Source organism: Brienomyrus brachyistius, chromosome 1 (genome assembly GCF_023856365.1).
Source record: "Brienomyrus brachyistius isolate T26 chromosome 1, BBRACH_0.4, whole genome shotgun sequence".
In the NCBI taxonomy this organism is placed as follows: Eukaryota; Metazoa; Chordata; class Actinopteri; order Osteoglossiformes; family Mormyridae; genus Brienomyrus; species Brienomyrus brachyistius.
Window position 1 is genome coordinate 25,472,314 of NC_064533.1, and position 20,784 is coordinate 25,493,097.

Genomic DNA, 20,784 nt, shown 5'->3' on the forward strand with positions numbered 1-20,784 from the left:
TGTTTTTAAAACTTACTTTCCTCATTTGCTGTATACTTTCTGTCTGCACTGTATAGGATATTCCAGACTACCACATATATAATTTTGAACGCGACCATAATTTATATTTATTACTTTTTGGATTTATTGCATTTCTCTATAATTAGATTAATCTAATCTAATCTGAGATTAATTGAGATTCAGAGTTGTACACTATTGTACACTACACTATTGTAACTGTACCTAATTTTGAACTTCACAGCACATTTTTATCCAGACGAGCTCAGAGTCCTTGTGAGCCCATCACAGAGGCTGTAAATGACTGGCTGTAATGGGATTTCTCAGGGCAGAGGTGATCTTGGGAGACCAGGAAATGTAAAAAAATAAATAAAAACTAGCAGAAGTCTGCTGCAGCATGTAGCCACTGTGCGGCGTTCACTCACCAGAGATCCCACACATGAAAAGTAACCGTATGATCTTTACAGTACTACTGGAGACTCTGTAGACCCCAACCACCTAATGACCCTGCCATTTCTGTGCTTTCTTCCCTCATTCCAAATGAAGGACATGAACCATGCAGCACTGGTAGATATTTCATATGCACAAGAGTTGCAGGCCAGCATGCTCTGTACATCCTTCTGCACAACACAAATCTCAGCATGGAGAAGAAAGGTGCACCTCATTGACAATGGCTTTAGGTGAGACTCTCTTCCTTTCTGCCATGTTCATGCGCTCATCTGCATTGATCTGAAGTGATTCAGTTATAGTTGAAATCTTGTTCGGTACTTATTTCGGTGGGCCGTCCTACAGAAGCTACAGCAGCTGGTCTTGGCATTTTGTACGTAAACATAAAGGGATACTCTCTCAAGCACCTCATTTAGCACCGGGATTCGGGCACAAGCAAACAATGAATCATGATCTGAGGGTCTGAGAGACGGAACCCGAAGGCAAAGGAAGAAACGGTCAACCCATTAGGGGGCACAAGTGACCACCTAGGACGCCGTCCTCTAAGGGGCGCCGGCTTGAATCTTGCCTAGGGCGCCACAAGGGCTTCAACATAAAATGATGACGTTAGGAGAGCGGTCAGAGTTTACTGCTGCACTAACAAGGGTCAAACTGCAAGTTGTGGCGAGGTCATCAAAAGAAGGACTGAAAAGCTGAGGCAAAGAAGTAGACTTCAGTACAGATGTTGTACTACGGTAGGCGCCCTGACTACTTACGTGAAGTAAGTGGTGGTTAAGTCTGGCGGTGGTGTCACATTGCAGCATTAGATTGTGAAAATAAGGCTGCTAACTCAAACCATCCTTAATCTCAATGACTCAATGACCCATAAAATTTATAGGGACTTGTGGATGTTTGTCAAAGAGAACTAGATGCCATCTGAAGTGTAGAATATGCCCGTGAGCATGTAATAATGAAAATGTGGTACATTAAAACACTACATAATGATTGTGGATGGGCAATTGGAAGCGTGGAAGAAACAATAACTGATGCACTTTTGAAATTAACAGCTGATGATGGACAATACAAACAACTTTATTTCTGGAACAGTCATTCTTTTTAGTGGTCAGAACAGACTATACACCTAATTGGGATAAACAGCATGCTTGGCACGAAGGACCTTGTTTATGTATAAAGTACATAGAGAATCAGCAGTTTATGTCACTCCATATAAGGACATTGACCATTATGACCATAGTGCCTATAAAACAAAGTGCTTTGTGTGGAGTTCGGAGGTTCCCCTGTGGTTTCATGGGCTTTCTGCTGCTCCGTGTCTTCTGGCTTTGGTTTACCACAATCCTGCGATTGAGAGGTGATGATCGTAGAGCTGACACTGTAAAATGGATGCGATATTGGAAATAGACCACAGATTTAAAAATATGTTCCGTGCTGTGAAAATTTAAATTAGACAACTGAACAAAAGGGCAAAGCTGGTCTCCTGTGAGAATGAAATAACCCAGTGGAATTGGAAACCGGAGAGAATATCGCGGTGATGTACTTCTGATGAGCTGATGTAATCTTTCATTAGAGCCCGGGATGCAAAAACAGATCCAAGTCATGCATCTTATCCTCCTGGGGAATTTCTTCCTGACAGCAAACCCCCCTGCCCCTGGTTTCTAAGCACTTTAACAGAAATGTTATGCATGCCATGTCAACAGGTTCCCCCTGAGCCATGGGGGGTGGGGGGGGGCACTTCCAGTCCGCCAGTAAAACAGAGCCTAGCCAGGTATGGAAATACAGGGAGTGAAGTATAGCCAGACAACACAAAGTGGGTAGACGGTTATGGTCATGTGACTCATAAGGCCATTTTTTGTTCCACTATTAAGTAAAAAACAAGAGTATTCCGAAATGATGATTTTCCATTTTCTCAAGTACCAGTACAAGTACGCTGGAATGCTGGAATTGCATATCCCATCTCGCTCTCCTTTTTTGAGACATACCCACATATACATTAGTTGAGTTAATTAACCTCACTGGGTCGCTCGGGCCGCGGGGTCAGGCCATTTATCCAGTGGCTCAGGAGCATTTCGGGGGGAAGGGGGCTAAGGGCCTTGCTGAAGCCTAGACATAGTATATTTTCCAGTATGTCTGGTGTAATTCTGTGTATTTCAGACACATCTAGCCTCCTAGTGCCTCTGCTCTTCCCTTTTAACCCCCATCATTAATTAAGAAGTAGGCAGGAAGCTACAGCCTGCATCTTTGCTATATATGAGCTGCCTTCTTTTCGTTTAAGGTGATTCCCCGATGCTTAGTGCCGAACATATGACACAAGGCCAATCTAGGCCCCCTGCAGGCAGTGAAATGAAAGGCCAGTCCACATCTCACTGGGTGTAACAGTGGCAGGCTGCAAACAGCTTTGAAAATCCCTTAATTCATGCTGCAAATCCCCCACTGCACACTCCATTACGCCCCCCTCGGCACCAAAGGGATCGTGTGATGATGAGTAAGATGAGTAAGATCCTGAAAACCGTGATGTTTCCTACGATATAAATGCTTCCCCTACATGAGTCTCTGGAGTCTCACTGTAGGAAGATGGAAGTTAATAGTTTTTTTTTCCAAGCTGTAATTTGTGAGGGAATCCCAAAGATAAAAAAAAACATTTATTGCACAGTCCAAGCCTCAGAATGTGCAGTCATAAAATATGCCATATTAAAAATAAATTAGTTATCCTTTAAGCTAAATTTATTGAATTTATAAGCCATAATGATTTCCAACCACTTATCCAGTACAGGTTCAGTAGGGGGCCTGGAGTCTGTCCCAGGCAGCAACAGACATGGGGCTGAGGTGCACCCTGGATGGGATGCCAGGCTATCACAGGGCACACACACAGATGTTTTCAAGAAAGATTCTCGGGACATAGTGACTTTTGGTAATTCAAAGAAAGTTCTTCATTGGATTGCATAAAAACTGACTGAGATTTGGCTCCCAATAATGTAACGCACGATGAGTTTAGGTCATTCGTGGCCACATCTCAACAGCAATGAGAAATGGACCAAGTGAAATTTGGAAATTTGCTTTTTCTTCGAGTTTTCTTCTTTGCCAGCTTTCTGTTTATTTCTGAGTTTGGCTTGGTTGGGTTGCGCAGAAATGCTAAATACACATCGCAAAAACAAATGGCAGCAGATTTTAACTCCCAGTTCTGATTGCATGGTGGTTAAGGATGTGGATTTGTAAGTAAAAGTAAACATACAGTTTTAAAAATAGGAATTTGGTGAAAATCTGCAAGTCTGCAGTTAATTTAACCTGTATTCTACCATCTGCTTGCATGTGATGAGAGTAGAGCAGAAAGAAGATACAAATGGGATGACATTCTCTTCCCATGTAATAGCTATCTTTACCATTAGTAGTAGTGGTAACTATGTTTGAAGATCACTTTTGGGGAAAAAATTACTTGCACATGTTAAAATCGACTGATTTTTTTTTCTGAATTAAAATAGTACAGCATCAGATTCTTCAGTTCTATCTAAGCAGTACAGGTTGTTTACAGCAGTATTTCCTCAATCCAGTTCTCAGGGATTCCCAGGGAGTCCATGTTGTTGCTCCCTCCCTACTCTTACTGGGAGCTGGGAGGGAGGAAAAATGTGGACTGTCTGGTAGGTAGCTATATATTTTATTTCATTTACTGTTGTTTTCTGAGTTTGCATCTGTTTTAAGACGGCGTTTGCATTGTGTTTCAGAGGCAGGCTATTTGCATTAACCAATCGACAAAGAAAGCGTTTCCCATCCCAAAGTACCAAAGAAGTACCCCAGCTGGTTTGGTACATTTGGTACTAGAATTTTTGGCACTGGTACTTGACTGGAAGTCAATGGAGGGAATAAAAATGTGGACCCTCTGGGGGACTTGAGGACTGGGTTGAGAAACATTTGTTCACATTACACTGTATAGACCCAACATGAATTCTGCGGCTATGATCGCATCATCAATTTAGATCTCTTTACAGTCTTAAATGTCTATGCATGGATACGCAAAACTTGCGACTAACAAATAGATACAGAAACAGATTAGATATCAAAGAACTGAAGGGATCCCTGCAGTTGATGTACAGTGCTGTGCAAAAACCTTAGTTATATGGATAGTAAGTGTGTATTTGCTCAGACAAAAGCACCATGTAACAATAAAACATTGGATAGTTACTGCAAACACTGGGGTGACTTTAGGAGAGGTTTTGAAATGGCTAAGCTGACACACTCTGTCTACATAATATCATAGCTTTACACCGACAGGGAGATCATTTAAACATCATTTTCTTTGTTTGCGTAAGACATTTGCACAGCACTCTACATGTAGACTGGATAAAATCTCTGGTTTTAATTCATCTGTAAGTTTACCCCTGATAAACAGGATAAATTACTTTCTTATGTTATAGTTGGAAAGGCACTTGTGAAACACTCAGCCACTGATCAGTTTCTTCATTTATAAAGTGTGAAGATAACTTCATTTATCTTTGTTTTCTGAGTTTGCATCTGTTTTCAAGGCGGTATTTGTATTGTCTTTCAGAGGCAGGCTATTTGCATTAACCAATCGACAAAGAAAGTGTTTTAAGTCCCATCCCAGAGTATCAAAGAAGTACCCCAGTTGGTTTGGCACTTTTGGTACTGGTACTCGACTGGAAGTCAATGGAAAAGCAAAAGTACTATACCAAAAGTACAGTATTTCTGCGGTGAAAACCCTTATTGATTACTTATGACTCAACTCCACAAAACTGGTGGAAATACTTGGACTAGACTTGGACTTGAGGCCAGATGACTCGAGACTTGAATCTGACTTGGACCCTATGACTTGAAGTTATATTCCCCCCTCTGGATACCATAATGTAGTTTCATAATTTCAGTGTATATTAATTCTCTGCTGTCTGCATTTTCATTTGGCTAATTGCAAGGTCTCCTGAGATAATTTGCTGAAAAGATGCGTCACTCCCTGCATAGACATGGAAATAAAAAAGAGTGGAGACTCTCTTTTCAACCTATTTCTGCCTATCAATGACTTAACCTACAATGTACTGTGGCGAGTTTTTCTGCAGCAAGTTTTAATCATTAAAGGAAAAAAATGGCATAGGTAGGGACTCAAGTTACTCGCAACCTGACTTGGAGTTGAGTCACAAATTTGATGACTTGTGACTCGACAGCAAAAATGAAGGAAAGACTTGGACTCAACTTGTACTTTAGGGCAAATGATTTGAGATTTGACTTGTTCCCATCCCTGGTATTTTAGCCCATTCCTCTATACCAATGTTTCTCAACTTGGTCCTTGGCAACCCCCAGACGCTCCAAATTTTTGCTTCCTTCTAGCTCACTACCAGACAGTACATATTTTTTAAGTGAGCTGGGAAGGAACAAGAACGAGGACTGTCAAGAGGTCCTTGAGGACCAGGTTGAGAAACACTGATCTTTACAAAACTCTTCATGTATATTTTTGATATACTTTCTTTGAACTGCCTGATTCAGACAATTTCAGTGGGACTGAAGTCAAAACTATGATCTGACCATTCAAAAACTCTCTACTCTCTGAGCGACTCTACTCTCTGTTGATTTATTTCTCTGTTTTGGATTAGCTATCATAGTGCTCAAGCCAACTGTGCTTAAATTGTAGACCACAGACCATGACATCCTGCTGTACAATTTCTTGATATAACTAGGAATCCATTGGTCCATCAACAGGGGCAGTTCAAAGCACCGGCTTACCTGGGGGGTCTGCTAAAAAGGGGCCTCAATTAATCTTGTTTAATAAAATTTATAATGTAGACTTGCCACATGTCCTGCATTTTATGGGATGGTCCTGTATTGAAAATAAAATGCTATGTCCCATTTTGAACCAATGCGTGAAACAGTCAAACAATTTGTCCCATATGTTTGCATCTAGACAGAAAAACAATTTAATCTGTACTGTGAACATTTTATTGTCAGGTTCTAATTATAGACTCATGAACACAGGAATTATCAAGATTCACTTAATCACGTGTTTGCTGATTCTTTGCCATGCTCTTGCACCGATATTAACAAAATTTTCGACTCATATTCCCTACAATCCAGCAGTAATTTTTCTCATTAGTGTGACTTAACCGTAAGAAACAAGAAGAGCATTAGAAAGTTCTCACAGAAATCTGCGAATGTTTATTAAGGGAATTACTGTCCTTGTTTTCTAGAACATAATTTATCATAAAATCAATGTTTGTTTTGATTTGCAGTGTTTCAGATAAACCTGAGATCTTTTTTTCTTAATCCTGTCTTTCCTGGGATATTTCCTCTTAGACTCCATCTGCATTTGTCATTGTACCACTAACCATGGTCTGGAATACAAATCTCCATTTTAGACAGGAATGATAAATTACATATGCTCCAATGCAAACATTTTCAGTGGAACATAGATTTTGTTGCTTAGAGGAAGGTTTTTGTTAGGAAGCAAAGGAAAAGCAGATATTTAGAGGAAAGGACTAGCTTGTTATTGCCAGCCCCAGTGCAACTTTGAATATTTACTCAATTATATCCCACTAACTGCGTTTATTGGAATACATACTGAATTTACTTAGCGGGTGATTAATTTGTAGTTACTACCTAACATGCATAGCAAATTGCTTGTCCTGAAAACAAAAACAACATTTATTTTCTACACTTTATTGATTTCACCATTGGGATATTTTAGCAAAGCTTTCCAGGTCATGCACAGTATGTTCGCCAAGTCACCAATACCATTTACATTTCAATCTCAAGTTTCTAACCACCGTAAAGCCTTCGCCCCTTGTGAACATACTTCTTTTGCACCCTGATTACTGCCAGTTACAAGCCCTACTTAGCTCTATGTTCATACAAACTTTCTTCTCTGAGACCCCCACCAAAAACAGACAAAAAAAGGAGTACAAAGACAGTACAGTAGTGCAGTAAGTTTATTTTATCTTCTATCTATCTATTATGCATTAAGTATTTCCTAATCAGACTAAACTGGATGGTTCCCTTTGTGCACATTGCTGTTGATACTAATAAAACTCTACATACTATTTGAGTTTCCATAACGAAGCAGTGGGTGTTAAGAACATTCATGAGATTAGCCTTGGTTCATCATCAACTTCTTGGCTCACCATTCACTCACCACACTCCCTAAGCATGACCAGGAAATACTGTCCCAATAGAGAACTGAAAAATGAGGTACTGTGGTATTTAACACCTAACCTACTAAACAGTCTAAAGAAAGAGCAGATCTGAAAATGCTTACCATTTTTATTTGAGGTTAAACTTCCCCCTGTCAAGGTGCTCACCTGTGTTTAACTAGTAATTAACAGACCCGATTAAGCAGCTGCTTAATTTGAGAAAATAATTGGAGTTGGTAAATTCCCCATCAGACTGAATGTGCATGTGAATGGTGTGTGTGCACTGAGATGGGTTGGCATCCCATCCTAGGTTATGCTGGGATACGGAAAATGGATGGATGGATGGATGGGAAAACATTTAAATCAACCAGTAATTTTTTAATAAATCAAAAACGTTTAAGGGGTTTAAACCCTCATATTCTATATTTTAGTCTTGGCTTAAAATGAAACCATGTTATGCCTCTAAATGTGAAAACAGGTGGCAGTATAAATCTGTTTGATGTTATCAGCCTCCTAATCGATTCATGTCCCATCCTTCCCTCTTATCTCGGTATCTCATCAGCCATCGCTTATCTCTAACAATGTGACATTAAGTGGAACATAGAGAAAGAGATTCCAGAACCAATTCGATTAGGCCAGTGGTTATTGTACCACTCTGATTTCCATTTCCTGGCACAGCTAACCACCAAATGGGTGTACTGTTTATTCGGATAACTTGCCATCTCAGTATACAAGTTTGCAGTACCTGAAAGCTGAATAATTTCAAATTAACGTGATGTTTTTTTTTTTCATGGATGAGTGCAAAGGGGTTATTATAAACTTTAAATTCAGCTGCAAGTAGTTTTCAGAAAATAAAACTGTAAAGCACTTGGAAATGAGCTTTTTTATAACCTAACTGCAGTTTCTCATCTGATTCCTTATCTATTCTCCATCCATCCATCCATCCATCCATCCATCCATCCATCCATATTGCCTATCCTGTTCAAGGTCGGGGCAGTACATACACCCGTTCATTATCATAAACATATCATGAACTATGTTAGTAATGGTAAATATTCCTTTCTCAAATCACCACTCTTTGAGATTACCCATCCTATGTAACCAGTTGAGTTTTAACAAGAAACACATTCTGTTATTTAACTTTACTATTTGTTTACCCACATTTTTACATTGGCTGCCCTTTAGGTACCCTGCCATTACCAGCCATGAAAGTCAGCTCTGAGAATGTTAACTTGATGCAAGTGCCTATAAGGAGCCAATGAAAAGAGAGAGAAAAAATATATATGAGACATGAGAGCATTTTGTATGACTGAATACAAGACATGCTGCCATATTTTGAAACATCTGCAGTGGCTTTATAGCACAAGCTAGTAACCCTGCCAGCACTGAGCTGCGGTAGTCCAGTTATGTGATGGCATGTTTCTGGACTAACTGTGTCATGAGACAATTAAGGATTGACCGAGAGATCTCTTTAGTGTGGTCTGCAAAAGATAGCTAGTCATCCATAATTACCCTGAGGATTCTTGCACACTTACATGGAAACAATGTTGAGCAGCTAAGCTTTACAGTGATGTAATTTTAGCAATTCAGCTGGAGGTAATGATTCTTCATCCAGAATGTGATGTCATTAAAACGTTCAGAGATCTGAGCAGGGGCCATGGTGACATCAGGAGGTAAGGTCAGGTATGGCTAGATGTCATTGCCAGGGTAGTTTTACGTGACTGGATGATTGGCCTTAGAGATGTGAAGTAGAGAGAGAATAAAAGTGGTCCGAGGATAGAGCCTTGGGGGACACCCATTGTGACATGATGTGGCTTAGATACCTGTACCAAGGTTTACTCATATTTTTACAAGCAAAAATCTACTCTAACATGGTCTTTCTCCATGTGATTGTAACATATTTGGAGAGCAAAAGAAGCCTCCTATTGTTAATAGCATTGTTAATTGTAGCACAGTGGGACTTTTTAACCTATCATGTTTAAAAGTGTCCTCTGTTGTGTCAGGATTACCTCATGGAGACATTTCATCTATATACGTTATATCAGTGTTTCTCAACCTAGTCCTCGGGAACTCCTGAACCATCCATCCATCCATCCATCCATCCATCCATCCATTTTCCAAACCGCTTATCCTACTGGGGTCGCAGGGGGGGGACCGGAGCTTATCCCAGGAATAATGGGCACAGGCAGGAACCAACCCTGGGCAGTCACCATCACACCATGGAGCCCTCGGTGGAAACCCATGCAAACAAGAGGAGAACATGCAGGAAGAGCATGGAAACCCAGGACCTTCTTGGTGTGAGGCAGCAGTGCTAACCACCCCTCCACCCCACATGTCTGGTCGGTTATATTTATTATGGTAAATGTTTCAGTCCCTGTATCTATCTAATAATCAGGTGGTTTTTAGAATTTTATAATAATAATAATAATAATAATAATAATAATTATTATTATTATTATTATGACCTCACAGATCCAGGGTTGAAGGCTGTATTCCTTGTTCATTTGGGCTTCCTCCTGCACACCAGAAAAAAATGTGCATAACTTTTTTTTTTTTTTTCTCTGGAAATTGAGTGTGTCCCCGAGGATGAAAGAAAATGACATTCAACATCTTGCCTGCCTTGTGCCTTGAGCTTCCTAAGATAGACCTTAGGCCTGCCACTACCATGCATAGGACAAGCAGTTATGAAATAAAAAATTATTTTATACTCGGAATTCACACCCACGGAGTAGCAGGACTTACGAACAAGTCACAAGTTAATCCATCATCAAGATTGAAGAAAGTCCTTATCCAGCTATGATAAATTCTTTGGGAATGATTGCAAGTTGAATGTCAATGAGAAACAAAGTGCTGTTGCATATGGTTTTGATGGAGCTCTTTCATGTGTGATGTTTCAAGTGATCCTCTAGGGCAGTGTTTCCCAATCTGGTCCTCAGGGACCCATAGTCGGTCCATGTTTTTGCTCCCTCCAAGCTTCCTGGGAAGGAGCAAAAATGTGAACTGTCTGTGGGTCCCTAAGGACCGGATTGGGGAACACTGCCCTAGGTCATAATGCTCTTTTAACCATAAGCTCATATTGTTTAAAGAAGCAAATGTACAACAGGAGCATTACAGCATGTTAGCCTAAGAGGTGTGGCAATGTTTCTGCTCTGTATGTAACAGCAGCGGCATCTACCTTGTGGAGGAGCTGAATGTGTGATTTTTTGGTCTGGTGCCATCAGTAACTCAGACAACCTGATTTATTTTTGCAATCATGATGCCCAAAGCTGTAACCTAATTGTTTAATTCTTTTTCCTATGAGGACTTTTCCAGCTATTTCCTTGAGCTGCTCTTCATATTTTATTGGGCCTTTTGTTTGTCATTTACTAACACGTGGTTTCAATGGTCTGAATCAAGTGACCCCGTGACAATGTGAGCTGTGGTCTGGGGTCTGTTCCACATCCAGCACACTGCTCTTTTGATGCGTGTTTCAAGGATATCCTTTTAGTCTTAGACTTAAGGTTCCGTTATGGTGTTCACTATTGGATTCTGCCTACTCTTGTATAAAAAACATCTGTAGATGGTGTTGAAGGACTCGGTTGCATGAATTTAGATCTGTGGTTGGATGGATGGAAGCAGATTTGGAGGAATGAATGGATGATGGATGGATATGATTGCTTTCTGGTAATGAACACTTTAGACTGGTTTGCAGTTTTACACATTCTTGGTGATTCAAGCAACCTAACTGAGAATTAAGATACCTGGTAAAAACTTTTTTAAATCAATGTAATATTGTCCACTACAGATGGGCAAAAATGAATTGCTGGATCTCTATGTACATACTTTGATGGGCATGTTTTTCAGTAATCAAAGTGGGGGGGATGTAAGACAAACAACATAAACCAAATAACTAAAATCAACTGAAATTCATTAGAAGAAAAGAAAGCCTTGCTTGTAAATAGCAAGTCAGTAAATAATGAGTGGACAGAATATGTCAAAACAGACAAGGAACAACATAATATCTGGATTAGACTATTAACCTGTGACACACCCACATATATAGTATATAAAAGTAATAGGCAGTCCCAGGCATCATGGCAGCAAAAAGCAAAACGCAGTGACTTTGTTGCAGCCCTTAAAAGAACCCAACTGAAACACCAACTGATGCTGACACACACTAGCCACCGTGCTGGCTGTCCTGATCAGTCCAACAACACACGGGTGGGTGCACACACACCACTATTTACAGCACATAACATTAACGCTACACATGACTTTACATACAGTACAAAAACACTACAATACACGACAAATACAGTGAGCTATTTACATTATTTACAGGGCTGGCACCGGCCCAAGATGCCTCACTGCCTGTCTCAGCGCTACAATAAAACTAACATTTCAGAAAGGAAATTATCATGTAAAAGAAAAGCCCTGCTCCTCTTTTTTCAGTGTAGGAAAAATAATTTTTAGTTACCAAATTATTAACTGTAATTAAAACCATGTCAAAAATATGTATTAAAGTCAGATGCAGCAAAAATGGAAACTAATTCTAGACAATAAGAAGACAGACTTGTCTGCATGATCTAATCTTAGGGCGGAGTTTCAAAAACCCAATGTTGCTAAGTATCACTGTTTTATGTTCTTGGTTTTCTGTTTCTCATTATACTAAAAATATGCGGCTTCCACTGTATTTCAGAATTACCATGATCTAATAGATTCAGCTGTGAAAAATTGCTTAGTTATTCAATGGTTAACGGAGTATTCAGCCCTAGCAGTTTCTCCGGTTCTACAAGGACTCATAAGTAAGGGGTTTTGCATTACTTTTGCAATGTTGCTATTAGTAACAGGTGGTAAAAAGCTACTTTTCTTCGCTTCAGAGGACATAAAACACAATTAAGAATAAATGAGCCATCCAGTCACTGATGTGATAGAAGGTCACAGTGATCCTGGAACACGATCCAGCTAGCGTAAGGAAAGGGGAAAACCCTAGGTGGGATGCCAGTTCATCGCAGGACTCACACCAGCAGACGCTATGAGCCATTCACCATGCCGGCTCAGCTAAAGCATCATCTTTGGCTTGAGGCACTTCATGCAACACAGGGAGATCATGCAAAATCCACACGTGCAGAGTGGGGATGGTATCCAGATTCCCAACGCTGTGGATGCGAGGCAAGGACAGCCTCTCATGGAGCCGTCTTGCCACCCAAGAATTAATAAAATTTCTTACATTAATCAGTACTGTACTGTAGCTGAGAAAGAACACACTATATCTTTTTTTTAAATATAGTTTTCTCATGATAATGGAATTTTGACAACATGTCAAGAAAACAAACTTAGTACTTAGAACTAGTACTGTGTAAAGGTATTAGGCACTCATTAAATGGTTTTAAATTATCTTCATGTAAGTATAAAACTGTGATATGACTGAGTATGTGAGCTTAGCCATTTCAAATCCTCTCCTAAAGAAATATTTTGACTCAACCACTAGGTCATCTTGCCTAATCAATACAACATTGAGTAATTGAACTAGTTTAATTAATTAATTAATTAATTAATTGAGCTGATGGTGAAATTTAATCTCTCTGAGGAGAGGTTTGGGAACTGAAAGTATGTCTTTATAGCCATCCAACAAGATTTCAGTAACTTCTTGGAGAACCGAAGAAATTCTTGTTAGTTTTATTGTGTTTCTGTTAACATGTCTATATTGTAATGGTAAATTGTTTTTTTTCTGAGCAAATATGCATATACTAATTTGATAAATATTTTCTTTGACCACCTAAGCTTGAATGGCATTGAATGTAATGTCATGAAGCATTTTTGGCCATTTATGCCAGGAAGAATACTTATTAAAAATGGACGAATTTAGTTAAATGTAGGTACCTTTTTCTAATGTTTGAATTGTAATAATGCTCATCTGTACTGAGGTAGCTAAGTTCACCAGAGGTGCTTTTGGTATGTGCTCTTACTCCCCCTGCATTCATGATGATTGTTCCTCTCTGTTGGTCATTCTCCGCCCAGTGATCCTGTCTCCCAGTTCCGACTCCCAGTCACCCTTGACCTCGCTGAATGGCTGCACGTCTTCCAATTCCTCGTCTTCTGTCACCGCTGAGACAGTCGCCCTCGTGCACTCTCCACCGGACAGCCCCAAGACTCACGTTGGCGGTCATAAGGAGCATCGAGCCCCTGTAAACCGTCTCCCAGACCACGTATTGCTACAGATCTTTGCCTGCCTGCCCACGGACCAGTTGTGCCGTTGTGCCCGGGTTTGCCGTCGCTGGTATGACCTGGCTTGGGACCCGAGGCTATGGCGAACCATCCGGCTGCCAGGGCAGCTGCACGTCGACCGAGCCCTGCGGGTGCTTACGAGCCGACTGTGCCAGGACACCCCCAACGTGTGTCTCATGCTGGAGACTGTGGTGCTTAGTGGCTGCCGGCGGCTCACTGACCGAAGCCTGTACACGTTGGCGCAGTACTGCCCGGAGCTCCGGAGGCTGGAGGTGGCCGGATGCTACAACATCTCCAATGAAGCCGTCTTCGAAGTGGTGTCTCGATGCCCCAACCTGGAGCACTTGGACATCTCAGGTAAATAACAATAAACAACCTGTGGAGCTGTTGGTTTTTATTCATTTTAGAGGCTTAGCTTAGCATTAGTTTGTCATTGGACATAGCTAACAATTTTAAAATCAACCCATGTGAGAATCGCCCCTCTCTGGACAGCAAAGTGAAGCAGATGACATGGGGTGGTCCAGTGGGGGATGGGGTTTCCCTATCGATTGGGTTTCCCTTGACCCTGATAGGGAAAGAAGATAGATAGATGTTTATTAACTTACTTCTTACTTACTTTGTTAATCTCCCGAGGGAAATTTTTGGTGGGGTTGTCACAACAAACAGGAATTCAGGTGAGGAGGTCAAACATATCATTGGCAAGATGGGACTTGGGTTCTGAGACTTGGGTTCTGAGCAGGGACACTGCAGCAAGGCTACACAACCACGCTGGTTCCTTGATACCAAGATGGCCTAGCCTACTGTCTCAGAATTCCTTCCACGTTGGACTGTCCACGTGCAGAACATTCCAATAAAAAAAAAAGTGTTTAGGTAACAAATCATCCATCCATCCATCCATTTTCCAAACCGCTTATCCTACTGGGTCGCAGGGAGTCCGGAGCCTATCACAGAAGCAATGGGCACGAGGCAGGGAACAACCCAGGATGGGGGGGCCAGCCCATCGCAGGGCACGGTAACAAATCAGTCTTGGCTAAAACTGCAATCACTGACTTTATATAGTCTGTTCTGAATGTAGTATATCATTAAGTGGCCTGAAATTGTACTTTTTAGAAACCACTTTTTATATGTTTAATCAGGTAATGAAGAGGGGCTTATATGACTTTGTTTCTTTAATATTAGGACTAATTCGTTATTAAATACAAATTTTAGTTTTAATTCTGTCTGGGCATGTTTATACCTGCTCCTTAGAATTGGAGCAGAAGCCAGTTTTGAGTGAATTTGTGTGAAGTGGGTCATTGCAGGGCCGAAAGGAGACTCATCGCTCCAAGGAGCATTTGGGCTGTTTATATGATGGCAACAATGGGCTGTTTTCTCCCGGGGCTAATTGAAGTGTAACATGTCATTAAAACTCATTCATTCATGGTTCAGAAATTTCATTGTGAAACTGTGCTGTTTCGCATCTTGTTTTTGTGATGCGTTGGGCTATTATGCCTGTAGCCTGAATATACATTTTTACACATTTGTCTATTAGTCAAACAGGAATGACGATAGGATGAGCATTGGATAGCAAGGCTATTTGATCTCCAACAGAAAATTAAAATATATCAATTAATTGTATAGCACCAGACTGAAACATTGACTGTAAATTGCGTAGGCTAAGGCGTAAGTTCTGTGCAGGATTGACACAATCAGCCGTAGAGATTGCAGAGACGTATGTCATCTGAACTGCAGAGGTTACCCACGCTGCACAGCTGCTGCTGCATCGACCAATCACATCTTGTGTTTGCAGATAGTCAGCCAACGGCATGCCAGATAGACTTGCAGTTAGTAATTCGCAGTTAGTAGATTAGTGGAACCTTGGCCGCCACTGCAAATAGCCACACAAAATGGCCATCATGGAAAGGCCCATCTGAATTAATTTTTTCTGTAATATTTCAGTATGTCCCCAAACTATAATGAGTCCAGCTTAAATTGCTCTATGAGTAAATCAGTGTGTGTGAATATCTGATCTGTTAGACTATTCTTAGATGATTTTACAATAAGAAAAACCTAATTCCTGCTGCTTATCAGCGCTAACAGTCTTCATGGGAATCAATCAATCAATCAACCAATGAAATCAAACCTATCTATCTATCTATCTATCTATCTATCTATCTATCTATCTATCTATCTATCTATCTATCTATCTAGATAGATAGATAGCTAAATGCACTATATATACATAATCATTGGCCCACAACTTTCAATATTTGGATTTAGGGGTTCCATTAAGACTCATCGCCACACAGGGTATAAAGTCAAGGTTTACATTTGTGAAAAAATGCTCAGTGAATTCAAGTGTGGTTCTGTCATAGAATGTCACCACTGCAATAAGTCAGTTTGTGAAATTTCTTACCTGCTACATATTCCACTGTCAACTGTAAGTAGTATTACTGCAAAGTGGAATCGTTTAGGAGCAACAGAAAATCAGCCTTGAATTGGCTGACCATGTAAAGTAACAGAGCGGGGGCGCCGAGTGCTGAGGTGAATAGTGCATAAAAGTTGATTCTATTGATTCAGTAACTGAAAAGTTCCAAACTTCCTCTGGCATTAACCCCAGCACAAAAACTGTGTATCAGGAGCTTCATGGAATGGGCTTCTATGGCCAAGCAACTGCATGCAAGCCTCACATCACCAAGCACAATGCCAGCCGTCAGATGCAGTGGTGTACAGCACACATCCACTGGACTCTGGAGCAGCGGAAACATGTTCTGTGGGATGATAAATCAGGCTTCTCTGTTTGGCAGTCTCATGGATGAATCTGGGTTTGGCAGATTCCAGGAGAACGTTACCTGCCTGACTGTATTGTGCCAGCTGTAATATTTGGTGGAGGAGAGATATTAGTATGGGGATGTTTTTCTGGAGTTGGGCAGGGCCCCTAGTTTCAGTGAAGGGAACTCTTAATGCTTCAGCATATCAAGACATGCTTCCAGGTTTGTGGGAACACTTTTAGGAAGACCCCTTTCTGTTCCAGCATGACTGTGCTCCAGTGCACAAAGCAAGATCCATAAAGACATGGTTGGCTGAATCTGGTGTGGAACATCTTGACTAGTCTGCACAGAGCCCTGATCTCAACCCCCTCAAAAACCTTTGGGATGAACTAGAATGGAGATCGCGAGTCAGGCCTACATGTCCAACATTAGTGCCTGGCCTCACAGATGCTGTTCTGGATGAATGAACAAAAATTCCCACAGACACACTCCATAAACTTGTGGAAGAGTGGCAGCTGTTATAGCTGCAAAGGGGGGACCAGCTCCATATTGATGCCTATGGATTTAGAATGTGATGTCATAAAAGCTCCTGTAGGTCTGACGGCCAGGTGTCAATGGCCGCAATACTTTATAGTTTGTCTGTCTGTTTATCCAGCTACACTCAGGGATCAGTTTTTAAGACAAATATGAAAAAAGTGCTTCCTTTGCTCTCTCATTCTTTAATGTCCTTTTGATTATACTCTTTTCTCTTGCTCTTTCTGTACTCACTCCATCTCTTTACCCTCTTCTTTTCTTTCTTTTCTCTCCTCCTGTGCACTCCTCTCCCACTGACTCGTATCCCCCCACCCTGGCACCTCCTCCTCAGGCTGCTCCAAGGTGACCTGCATCAGCCTGACGCGGGAGGTCTCGCTGAAACTCTCCCCCGCGCACGGCCGCCAGATCTCCATCCGCTACCTGGACATGACGGACTGCTTCGCGCTGGAGGACGAGGGCCTGCACACCATCGCGGCGCACTGCACGCAGCTGACGCACCTGTACCTGCGGCGGTGCGCGCGCCTCACCGACGAGGGCCTGCGCTGCCTGGTGCTCTACTGCCCCGGCGTGCGCGAGCTCAGCGTCAGCGACTGCCGCTTCGTCAGCGACTTCGGCCTGCGCGAGATCGCCAAGCTGGAGGGCCGCCTGCGCTACCTGAGCGTGGCTCACTGCAGCCGCATCACTGACGTGGGCCTGCGCTACATTGCTAAGTACTGTGGTCAGCTGCGCTACCTCAATGCCCGTGGATGCGAGGGTCTCACGGACCACGGCCTGGAGTACCTGGCCAAGAGCTGCCCCAGGCTCAAATCTCTGGATGTGGGCAAGTGCCCCCTAGTGTCAGACGCCGGGCTGCAGCTTCTGGCGCTGCACTGCTTCCACCTGAAGAGGCTGAGCCTGAAGGCCTGCGAGAGCATAACAGACCGCGGCCTCCGGGTGCTCGCTGCCAACTGCTTCGACCTGCAGCTTCTCAACGTGCAGGACTGTGACGTGTCGCTGGGGGCGCTGCGCTTCGTCAAGCGCCACTGCAAGCGCTGCATCATCGAGCATACTAACCCCGCCTTCTTCTGAAGAGCTACGTGCATGGAGCTGCCTTGTCAGTCCTTCCCGGAGGGTTCTGGAGGAAATGGACACTTCCAGGAAAATGTGCAATACTTAGCCTTTTTAAATTTACATGATTAAGAAAAATGCGCTTTAATACTGTATATATAAATGAAATCTGGAGAAAATGCTAAGTAATCTCAGACTATAGCTAATGTTTATATTTTTATTTGATTTCCTCTAAAATGATGCAATATTTAACTAAATATTTAACTAATTAACTGTTGGACTCCACTCCGTACACCATTCAATTATTTCTGAGCTTGTTCTTGCAGTATCTTGCACGGGTTCACTTGTAGTTTGCCACATCTGAGATTTAAAAAGTTCTTATCATATCTATTTCCTTAAGCACTTTGATTTATCCATCCATTTATTTTTTACTTAGAGACGCTGATTAATCTAACAGCATGTCTTGAGTGCAGGAGAAAACCGGAGTATCTTAGAAATCCCACAGAACTTGCGGAGAATATGCAAACGCCACTCACAGAACTGGGAAGAGAAATCAAAATCCAGTACTACTCCGCTGTTTCATATTCGCTAATTTTTATTTACATTACCACAATACACCTAATATATGTTCAATGAAACTTTGAAGCTGCCCCATAGCTTCTTAACAGGGAAGCCGTGCATGTCTTTGCCATCACAGTCTGCAGTCAAATTTCTGGATGCATGTATTATGGCTTCTCATTGTTCAAATATGAAAACAGATGCTTTCAAATAACATGTGGTCTGTATGCAAAGTACAGGCCAGTAATCAAACCACTACATTAAGTCGGACATGTGTGAAACATAATGGACAAGCTCTTCTTCCAGTTATTTCTAGGGGGGGGGGATCTCTTTGACATTCTCACTGTGTTATTTCCAACATTCTGCACTAGGCTTTCAGTGATGGTGTTATTTCTGTTTAGCAATCTAGGGAAACCAAACAGATTCATCCAGTTCTGTTTACAGGATGATTCCAGTTGCTAAAAACATTCTGTCTCCTGATCATTCACCATACAAACCTATCATGCCCATCATTTAATCTTACTCTCATTACCCACCCCCCACCCCCTACCCCCCTACCTCTCATTACCCACCTCCCTGGAATCTATGTGCTGAAGTATTTGGTTTGGAAGCATGCTAATAGAATTTTCTAGTAAAGTATTTGTTTAAAACAAAGTACACATTCCGGAAACATGCCAGCTAATGAAAGCTTTGCAGACCAGTGGGAAACATACACCTCAACAACACAGCTCATTCCAAAAAGGTCTCAGTTCCCACGCCTCCATTTCTTGTTTAATAAGCTGTATTTTTTTACCTTAATGGGAATGATTAGAATAGAGATTGTGTTGTTCGTTATGTACAGAGTTCCTTATGATAACCCTGCCATATGCTTATGAAACTTCTATAACGATATCTGAAAAACAAACACAAAGTTCTACTATTGATTTATTTTGTTGTTAATGGTACAACTATGGCACTTTTATTTTGTGGATGGCTTTCACTACCAATGTAAAATTAAATGCTATATTTATGATATAATTTTACTTAAATTTACATCGCAATGGATATTGTAAACATTCTGTGCAGATTTTCAGCAAACAATGAAAGTAATGTAAATACATAGATAATGTCTTGATTGCACATTCAGTTCTGCTTTACAAAAAAAAATCTGATGTTCACCTGCATGCAGATATTTGGTTGTAATGCACATTTGGAATTTAGAACATTCCTTGCCTACGTTGTTTACAAACATCGTTCTTCTAAGGGAGTTCAGCGGTATTAATTTCGTTAATACAGAACCTTGTGTGCCTGACTTTGTGTAAATCTGTGCTGTAGCAACACATTCAATAACTCAATTACAGGAAGCCGAAGGCAGTAGCTCTCATTGTCTTTGGCTTCCTTTCAATTCATTATTCTATTTCACAAGAGGTTTTGGTTCGCTTCAGCAAGAGAATGAAAATGCCAAATGAAAAGAAGCTCAGAAAAATAGGTCTTTAATCAATCGGCTTATAAGGACCTAGGAAACACGTTGCTGCTACGGTTACTCTAATAAAACACATTTTTATTAACCACGGAATGCTATGTATTTTCTTTTTCAAATGAAATAAAACTGGTAACTATGATTGAAAAAGGCAAAAAGAGTCAAAAGAGAAACTATTAGGCTTATTTGATGTTATACATGAATAGCATGTATTTAGTCAAACTGATAAAATGGCACAAAAATAGCACTTATTCTATGTTTGATATAATCACAGATATTTGTTACAATAAACATGTTATTGTTGAATGTGACAATCACTGCTTAATAAAAAAGCACCAAAAAAATCACTAATGGCTTACGAGATATGTGTCCAATTATTATTATTATTACCCACTGCACCACCATGGCACCCCCTATTATTATTATTATTATTACCCACTGCACCACCATGCCACCCCCTATTATTATTATTACCCACTGCACCACCATGCCACCCCCTATTATTATTATTACCCACTGCACCACCATGCCACCCCCTATTATTATTATTACCCACTGCACCACCATGCCACCCCCTATTATTATTATTATTACCCACTGCACCACCATGCCACCCCCTATTATTATTATTATTACCCACTGCACCACCATGCCACCCCCTATTATT

General features: G+C 41.2%; 1 protein-coding gene across 1 annotated transcript in view; it reads left to right on the plus strand.

Annotated features, from left to right (window-relative positions):
- LOC125705564 (F-box/LRR-repeat protein 7-like) overlaps positions 1–19,208 on the plus strand; it is a 61,215-nt gene extending 42,007 nt beyond the window's left edge. The window contains exons 3-4 of the mRNA XM_048971933.1: positions 13,563–14,126; positions 17,385–19,208. Of these exons, the coding sequence (XP_048827890.1) occupies positions 13,563–14,126; positions 17,385–18,121 (1,301 nt within the window). The 3' untranslated portion in view covers positions 18,122–19,208. The remainder of the gene's footprint in view (positions 1–13,562; positions 14,127–17,384) is intronic.
- The last annotated feature ends 1,576 nt before the right edge of the window (positions 19,209–20,784 follow it).